Consider the following 10000-nt stretch of genomic DNA (forward strand, 5'->3'; position numbering starts at 1 on the left):
TAAATGCATTTTGTCATTGAGTACAGAAATATATAGGAAAGTATAATGTATAATATGTAATAAATAACAAAATGAAAAAAAATACAATGTACAAGATTTTAATATTTCTTAAATTTGCCATATATATTACATATATGCACACAGTTTATGAATGTATTGCTGTCATTGTGTACATAAATAAGAACGTATAATATGTAATAAATAACAAAATGAAAAAAATCTAATTAAATGTAAAAAATATTATTATTTCTTACACGACTTTCCATACATATATATATATATATATATATATATATATATATATATATATATATATATAATATGCATACAGTTTATGAATGTATTGTTGTCATTGGGTACAGAAATATATAAGAAAGTATAATATGTAATAAATAAAAAATGAAAATAATCTAATGAAATGTAAAAAATATTAATATTTTTTACACGATTTACCATTTATATTACATATATGCATACAGTTTATGAATGTATTGTTGTCATTGGGTACAGAAATATATAAGAAAGTATAAAGTATAAAATGTAATAAAAATGTAATGAAATGTAAAAAATATTCATATATATTACATATATGCACACAGTTTATGAATGTATTGTTGTCATTAAGTACAGAAATATATAAGAAAGTATAATATGTAATAAATAAAAAAAATTTAAAAAATCGAATGAAATGTGAAAAATATTAATATTTCTTACACAATTTGCCATATATATTACATATATGCACAGTTTATGAATGTATTGTTGTCATTGAGTACAGAAATAATTAAGTATAATATGTAATAAAAAAATGAAAAAAAAAAATCTAATGAAATGTAAAAAATATTAATATTTCTTACACGATTCGCCATATATATTACATATATGCACAGTTTATGAATGTACTGTTGTCATTGGGAACAGAAATATATAAGAAAGTATACGTATAATATGTAATAAATAAAAAAATGAAAAAAAATAAAAATAAATGAAATGTAAAAAATATTAATATTTCTTATACGATTTGCCACATATTGTTAATGCATGTACAGTGGTCATTGAGTACATAAAGTGTAACGTAATAAATTATATATATATAAACATTTTTTCTTTACTCAATGGTCAGATCAAATTTAATGTAACAAAGTTTTAAACAAATGTTTTAGTAAATTTGCATGATTTTTTATTTTCTTTTTACATTTTGTATGATTAGCAGGCTAACAGGAGTCATTGATGATTTTAAATCATTAGCTTGGTTTGTCAATTTTTTTTTGGAAGGCTTTTTAAAATATTTTTTAGGACATTTTAGAAAAATTGCACTAGCAACCCATAATCTATAAGATACATTTTGTAATCAATCATATAGCATGCATGTGGTCTATTGAAAAATCCCATTCCCCCTCCGTTCGTTTGCTTGAAAACAGGCCCACTCCCCCACAGATGTCACATCCCAGAAGGCATGGGAAAAGCAGCACATTCAGGTGGTTTTTGTGGCTCCCTTTTTGCCGAACACAGAAGTTTAAACAAAGGCTGTAGAGCCTTCACAAAGAGCCAAACGCAGACAAGAGTCATTCAGAAGCTGAATGGATAACAGAAGGTGCTCACTCAGAGCAGGTAAAGACCCACAATGGGCACGAAAAGAGAAAAAACAACTGAAAGTGTTAACAGCAAATGGTGAAAAATGAACGCTTATATATTGCTATACATTGTGCACTGAGTCATATATACAACAACTCAAATTTGGTACCTCCACCCAACTTGTCGTCCATCAGGGAGAATTCCCTCATATATGTGCTTCTCGACTGTTCCAATTTCATTGCACGCACACTGATATAAACATACTAACTCAGTCCCCAGCAGGGATCTTTTATTCAAGGCAGTAAATGGAGGAGACGGGATGCAAGCGGATGGTTTTCCTATTTGGGTTGTATTGATTGGAAGCATTTATCCCTGTCTTAACCGTGAGCCCTGACTCAGCCGGAGGGCTTCATCCCTCCCCTCCAGTCATATAAACCCCTCCTATATCTAATACTTTCACCAACACATCACACACTCATTTATGACAAGACCTGGATGAATGTAAAGCATACAGAGTCCAATAAACACACAAAGAATCATTCAAGAAGTCAATCAAAATCATGCAGCACAACCAGTGCAGTCTAAACCAATCCTGAAAGAATGATTCTTATATGCTGGTTCATTATTGTGAATTAAAACCATTCACATGACCAGTATAGTCCATCTGATTCTTTTTAGTGAATCTAAAACATACAGCACAACCTGTGTAGTCCAACTTTGGTTCTTTTTAACGAATCTAAAACATACAGCACAACCTGTGTAGTCCAACTCTTGAACGAATGACTCTTATGATCTGGATCTTTTCAGTGAATCAAAAACATACAGCACAACATGCGTAGTCCAACTCCTAAACGAATTACCTTCATGATCTGGTTCTTTATAGTGATCAGTGTAGCAAAGTTGATTCCTGAACAAATTTTTCAAATTAAGAATTATAGACCAGTGAAGTCTAAACCATTCCTGAAAGAATGATTCTTACATGGTGGTTCGTTATAACAAATCAGAACCATTCACATGACCAGTATAGTCAAACTGATTCCAGAATGAATGACTCTTAGGATCTGGTTCTTTTGAGTGAATTACAAACATACAGCACAACATGTGTAGTCTAACTTCTGAACGAATTAATCTTATGATCTGAATCTTTTTAGTAAAGCAAAAACATACAGCACAAACAGTGCCTTATGAATAAAAGTCTTCTCAGCAGTTTATAACCATACAGCGCAACCAATGTAGTCCAACCAGTTTCTGAAAAAATGATTCCTAAAAAAAAAAGTGATTCCCAAATGAATGATTCGTATGAGTCAGTTCTTTTTAATGAATAAAAAATTATACAGAAAATTGTATAAATCAATTTGATCTTATTAGTGAATCAAACCTATATAATGTTTTTTTATTGACTAAAAAGATGGCTTATAAGCATAATTCTTTCAGAAACTATTTGGACTACGTTGATTGCACTATGTTTTGATTTACTAAAATAAATCTCCATCACAACACACTCTTGTGCTCTCACCAGGCAGGAAAAGGAGTCGTTCATGCGGTGTAAGAGCGCGTGTTTCTGCAGGATGATGAACAAGCTGGCGTGGTCGAAGTTGCAGGGCATGGCAGAGATGAGCTCCTCCACTCCCTGTCTCTGAGTCTTCTCCAGACCTGCGCCAGAAACACACACACACACACACAGTCAGAAATCTGGCACGCGCTGGCATACGCCACCGTTTTGTGCTAAAAATCCCATCCCCACCACAAGGGATGGCAAGTTAATGCCTGTTTGTGCTGTAAATACATGTAGACATCCATTAAGGCAAATGAAACAAACATTTGATAATTTTCAAAATCATCTCTAATAGCTTAAACATATATTCCAAAGAATTTTATATGCACTACTATTCAAATGAACCCACTGTGGCAGAAAGCAAGTGTGGTTCACACCTTAAAAGCCCGAAATCTGTGTTTGGTTACACACTCTCCATCTCCGTACACAGGCTGAGTGTTTGCATTTCACCTCTTTTGGCCAAAGCTACGCTGTGAAACTCAGTTTTCCACATTTCAGCTGGCAGGCGCTCTGAAACGTGGAAGCGTGGCTGTAAACTGCTGTAAAATATTAGCACTTTGTCCACATGCCCACATAAATAGACATCCAAAGTGCTCTAATTTATCAATCGAACACCTCTTGCATTCAAACCAGCATTCAGCCTTTTAAAATAAAGGCCAGGTCTTGCTAAAAAACACCCGGTGCCCTTCGCTAAACCGCCGCCGGGCTGAATGTTCTGATCTTTAGCGCATTAAACGCTTAAAACGTCGAAGTGTGGAAACAATACCGTGTGACTTCAAAGCACTTAAAGCAATTTTTCGCTAGCTGGTGAAGCCAGGTGAGTTGTATAAAAGTGATGTCACTTGTTCAGACCGTGCTGATTGAGTCTCGACCTTGAGTAAAAGGAGCACACCTTTGTGAGAGCGCTGTAATTAGGACAAACACGAGCGCGTGTTTGCTGACGGTCTCTCCCGTACGCATTCAGACTTCCTGACACGGCTTGGGCGGAGAGGAAATTGAATGCAGGAGGGAAAAAAAACGCCGACACGTTCGGCACGATGCAAAGAGGCCGAGGGGTCAGGGCAAGTCAGAGAAAGAGGGAGCCGAGAGAAAGCCGCGAGGCAGAAAAAGCAGGAGAAAGCACTAAAAGTGTGCCCAAGTTCATTTCCAGTCCTTTCACAAGCGTCCTCAAAATGGGCTAATGGGAGGTCCGTGAAAAGCCTAACACTCGCTGGCGGCGTGTTGAGAGCCCACATATGCGGAGCGAGGGCCTTCGCTTCTCAAGGACCACAAAAGACCAAGGCTCCTCCTGACGCCTCCATGGCCAGCGGCACCTTCTTGAGACGAGCATTAGTGATTGCTTTTATTAACGCTGCCATTTCTGGCATGCCAACGACTTCGCATTGACGGTGAAAAGCCCTGTTCTTGCCTGGAAGCGGTGTGGGCATTTGTCGGTTCCCCCCAAAAACATCACTTGTTGGGTACGAACTCCCAAGTCGGCCCATTGTCTGTTCTTTTAATTCGATGTAGGTCATTTTACGTTCATTACGTCGAGACGTGATAGATAGAAAAGAGACAAAAGGAGATAGGGTGTGGTATTGATCCACGTTGCAAATCTGACAGATCGGGTTTGACAGGAGCACCACATTGATCCGTGTCAACTTCAAGTTACCGCTATTATCCATGGACAAGTGGACGGAGAGGGGGTGCGTCGTCTTTAATCCCAGCTGAAGGGGCCGGGAACACGCCTCACGCGCTTCCCGGTCCAGGCGGTCAAGCCAGCAGTCACATCCATCTGACATCTCTCCACAAGGTGGACGGGAGCTTTATGACAGGTATCAACACGGCGATATCGCAGGTACGCCCCGCCGGGTCGCTTCGAGTGAAACCAGCCGGAGTCGGAAAGACTAATGAGGCAGGACAGGACATCGGTGTTCGGGTTGGATATGAAACCAGAGTCTTGAAACACTGATCTGGCTGTGAGTTAGGAGTTGAGCATAAGGCTGTGAGACAGATCTGTGCGAATCAATCAATGATAGGAAGTCCAATGTCAGGATGAGTTAATAACGTCATCGACCCGCCGAAATGTGCCGGATTTTGTTAACAGGCATCAAATGCGACTGGATTTTAGGTGAATTCCTAACAAAATTCTATCTGTAGAAAGTATTTCTGAAAGAACGCACAACCTTTTAATTGGCCGAATGCCACGGTTATCAGGTATTCACACTGGTTTCGACACTGAGGAACTTTTCCATGCTCTTTCCATGTTCTTTGTCGAACAATCCGCCTTTATCCAAAATGGCTTTTTGGCGATGAACCTCAGATGCATTGAGTAAAAGATTGTGTATGAGGTCCAGTAAGACAAGAGGAAAGAGACCTTGAAAAACGCTCTGTTTGAGTGCCAGCGTATGCACATTATTAACTTATAAATGCCAATCTTCATGTACACAATCGCCATCAGTGCTCAAAAAAGAAGCTTTATAGTGATTCCACACCAGATTTATAACTTGAAACGCTAGTTTCTTAGCTTTACGTGAGGTTGTGTGGTAAATGAATGCCCTGGAGCTCTCCGAGCGCTTCTTCACAAGCGATAATGACATAAACCTCATTCGGCTCACTCTCTGTTTGTTGAAAGTGAGCAAACTGCAGCATTTCAGTGGTGTAAGTGTTCCTCCTTTCACTCAGCAGCAGTGTTTGGGTTATTCAAGCCCCCCGCTGACATTTGTTTAGACTGTGTCTGTGCTGCGGCCCAATGGATCGATGGCTGGCCACCGCAACCTCCAATTTCAAAGTCCATTCAGGAGGGGACAGCTGAAGGTGGCAGAAAAAGAGCCCACCTTCTTTTTGCTTTTACGGATCGGTTTGGTTTTGGGTTTGAGCATTAAAAAACGTTGACAAAGCCAGCGCAAGCCGTCTTTTGTCGTTAAAATAGTCCTGTCAGGATTTACTAGCAGGAAGACAAGCAGTGAAGAATTAGCGCTGAAAAGGCGTAGACATGCATTTGTAGGAGTTTCCCTTCCAGATGCAAAATTCATGGAAGGAGAGTATAAAAATGAACCACGTAATGCGTTACTAGTATTTGCGCCATTATTTAAATCCCAAAAACAGCATGTCTTAAAGCAGGCGGTAATTTGCGCTGCTCTTGGTAGATTACGCTGGTCATTATGGAAACGATCTGGCTGCGTTTGTTCTTTAATGTGCGCATTGTTAGTAAATCACACGCAGAATTTTCACCTTCAATCTGCGCTTTAATGAAATTTGGCCTTTAGTTATTAGGATCATAGTACCTATAAGATGAATAAAAGATAACATACTGAGTAAGGACACAGGGGCATCTTTTTGGGCATTCCCTCCTCTGCAGTTCTGCTGGTTTTGGGCGGGCGCTACTGGTTTATAGGACTGGCCTGTGGCGCGGTACATGGCCTGGACCCAAAGAGCGCGATCCTGATCGTCATTGCTGGCGAATACAACCAGATCGCCTTCTCGGACAGCGCTGAAGAAGGCTCGGCCTCCCTGAAGACCTGCAAAGATGTTGTTTTAGCAAATTAATCCATATTATATATTTACCCAAGAACACTTCATTAAGAAACACAGTCATGGATGTGATTTTGTGGCTTTGTTGAAGCATTAACACATCAACCACAATGGATTCAAGTGATGCTAAAAAACATCCAAATTATTTGGACAGAATTGTCTCACATTAAGAACGGTCTGCTGTTGAGATGAATACCTTCAAGTTTATAAGATTATAAATATAAATGAAAATGGTATATTTATAATTTACAACATTTTTGTAGATATCTAAATTTTACATTTATAAAATAGATTATTTGTATTGTTTTATTATAAATAAAAACCAAAATGTAAACATATAATTTACAACAAATTACAAATATACATTTAATATGTATATACATTATAAATATATGTGACCCTGGACCACAAAACCAGTTCTATATATCTTGAAGCAATAGCCAACAATCCATCATATGGGTCCAAATTGTTGCCAAAAATCATTAGGATATTAAGTAAAGATCACGCTCCAAGAAGATATTTTGTAAATTTCCTACTGTAAATATAGCAAAACTTAATTTTTGATTAGTAACATGCATTGCTAAGAACTTCATTTGGACCAAAAAAGCAATTTTCTCAATATTTTCATTTTTTTACACTCTCAGACTCCAGATTTTCAAATAGTTGTATCCAGGCCAAATATTGTTCTATCCTAACAAACCATACAGCAATAGAAAATCTATTTATTCAGCTTATAATGTATAAATCTCAATTTCAAAAAAATTGACCCCTTATGACCACATCACATATATGTGTATGACACATACGTAACACATTTAAAAATCATTTTTACTGAATCTTCACATTATTTCCTTCTAATTTTGTTTTCTGTAATTAAATATACTCTGGTTTTCAGAATATTTCATGCCTACTTCATTTAAGCTCATAACATGCATTTCTTTTAAATGTAGAATTCAGACTTAATACATAGATGACTGCAATTCATTTAACCGTGATCATTCATCCAATTTTAAAATAAAATCAAACGCCCACATGAGCATTTGACTAAATATGAGTATCTAAATAACGCATTAGTGTTGAAGCGTGAGTGTACCTGGCTGCGGATCGGAGTAATCTACCGTATACCCGTCCAACTGCATCAGTTCATGTGGCTCCGACTTCTTCTCCCGATAACTGCACATGGCAAACGTGTACTGACTCACCTGAATGACAAAAAAGAGAGGATTTCATCTTAACACAAACATTGTTTTGTTTTGATTTTTGGTCCTAAATAGTGATAAAATGTGACCCTGGACCACAAAACCAGTCTTAAGTAGCAATAGGCAAAAATACATTGTGTGGGTCAAAATGATAGATTTTTCTTTTATGCCAAAAATCATTAGGATATTAAGTAAAGATTGTGTTCCATGAAGATATTTAGTAATTGTTTTTACCATAAATATATCAAAACTTCATTTTTGATTAGTGATATGCATTGCTAAGATCTTCATTAGGACCACTTTAAAGGCGATTTTAGCAATATTTATCAATATTAGATTTTTTTTGCACCCTCAGATTGCAGATTTTCAAATAGTTGTATCTCAACCAAATATTGTCCAATTCTAACAAACCATACATCAATAGAAAGCTTATGTATATATCTCAATTAAAAAAAAAAAAACGGACCCTTATGACTGGTTTTGTGATCCAGGGTCACAAATATTCCTTTGTGTGCTACATACAGTACAGCTTAAAAACAAATTTATACAATTTATATCTAAACTCTGTCAATTATGTCATATATACAGTACAAACACAGACAAAAACATTTTTTTTTTTTTGTGCATGGATTTTTCAAAGTTTTTTACTCAAATTTATCAATTAAAAAAATTATGTCACAGTGTTGACATCAAACTCTGACTGGTCAGCTATATTTTCTTGTTTTCTTTTATTGATTTTTTAAGTATGTTTTGGTAAGATTTTACAATAAAGTTCATTAGTTAACATTAGTTAACAACATTAGTTAACATGAACTAAGAATGAACAATACAAAAGCATTTAATAATCTTAGTTGATGTAAATTTCAGCATTTGCTACTGCATTTTTAAAATCACAAGTTGTGTTTGTTAACATTAGTTAATGAACAGACAATGAACGACTGTATTTTATTAACTAACATTAACAAAGATTAAAAATTAGTGTAGGAAACGTATAGTTTATTGTTCGTTCATGCTAGTTAATACATGCTAGGTAAGGTGTTATTTTTAAACATTAACTAATGTATTAACTAACATGAACAAACAACGGACTATACGTTTATTGTTAATAAAAGTACAATTGTTCATGTTAGTATATATAATATAATGCATTAGTAAATGCTGAAATAAACATCATCTAAGATTAATAAACGTGCAGAAGTGCTGTTCATTCTTAGTTCGTTTTAACTAATGTAGTTAACTACTGTTAACTAATGAATCATCAAAAAAAAAAAAAAATTGGATTTTTTTTTCAGCACCTGAATGAAATATATATATTAAGCTGTAATTAGAAATCTGCCCACCTGAACAAGCACAAAATATCTCCTTTTCCATCGCTTCCAGACTCTTTGGCCTAAAGCATATAGATACCTACAGAGAAGAAATGAAATACATTTTAATGAGTGTCATGAATTAATCAAATCAACAGGAGAAACATTCCTCGATATCTTAATTTACAGACATGATTAAAAAAAATCTAGTTTAAATATACCACCATATTCATTAAGCCAAAGTGCAAAACTATAAAAAGTTTATGGAATTTATTTCCTGTCATTCATTCATTTCCCCAAACGCCCGGATTCTGTCATGTTCACTCAGTGACAGAGAGAAAAACACGTCTGAGGCTATTGATTAAGCACACATTCTTAGAAACGTAACAAAAAGGAAGGATGTGTGCAGAAATATGGGTGAGGTGAAATCAATTCTTCATAAATGGACACACAGCGCCTGTGGGGGGAAAAAAAACCTCCAGTCAAGGTTGAGGGAGCAATGAGTGCATGGAAGCGGGCCAATCTGGGTTAACATGTGGCAGAGGTAATCATCCACTTGTGAAAGTGATTTTCAGCTCACTCTCCGACACCTTTCTGATACACATGATCCCATTTAGACGCCAACAATGGCCGGCTAACGGCGGGCGAGACGACCTGAGGGTGAACGGGCGCGCCACAGGCACTTTCCAGCCGACTTCGGCTCAATCTGAACCCGAATAATAATAATAATAGTCTTCTGAAGATACACATTTGCTTGATTACAATGAAAGCCTTTATGATTTCTTAAAAGTAGCTTAAGTGAAAACCAGTCAGCAAACGCTGAATCAAAAGAGTCACAATAATTGCATTTT

At 36.3% G+C, this 10000-nt stretch overlaps 1 protein-coding gene across 1 annotated transcript in view; it reads right to left on the minus strand.

Annotated features, from left to right (window-relative positions):
- cadps2 (Ca++-dependent secretion activator 2) overlaps positions 1 to 10000 on the minus strand; it is a 132141-nt gene that overhangs the window by 59522 nt on the left and 62619 nt on the right. Inside the window, exons 7-10 of the mRNA XM_073831643.1 lie at positions 9183 to 9249; positions 7737 to 7845; positions 6424 to 6630; positions 3092 to 3228 (exon numbers count right to left, since the gene is read on the minus strand). Of these exons, the coding sequence (XP_073687744.1) occupies positions 3092 to 3228; positions 6424 to 6630; positions 7737 to 7845; positions 9183 to 9249 (520 nt within the window). The remainder of the gene's footprint in view (positions 1 to 3091; positions 3229 to 6423; positions 6631 to 7736; positions 7846 to 9182; positions 9250 to 10000) is intronic.

This window comes from Garra rufa, chromosome 25 (assembly GCF_049309525.1).
Source record: "Garra rufa chromosome 25, GarRuf1.0, whole genome shotgun sequence".
Classification (NCBI taxonomy): Eukaryota; Metazoa; Chordata; class Actinopteri; order Cypriniformes; family Cyprinidae; genus Garra; species Garra rufa.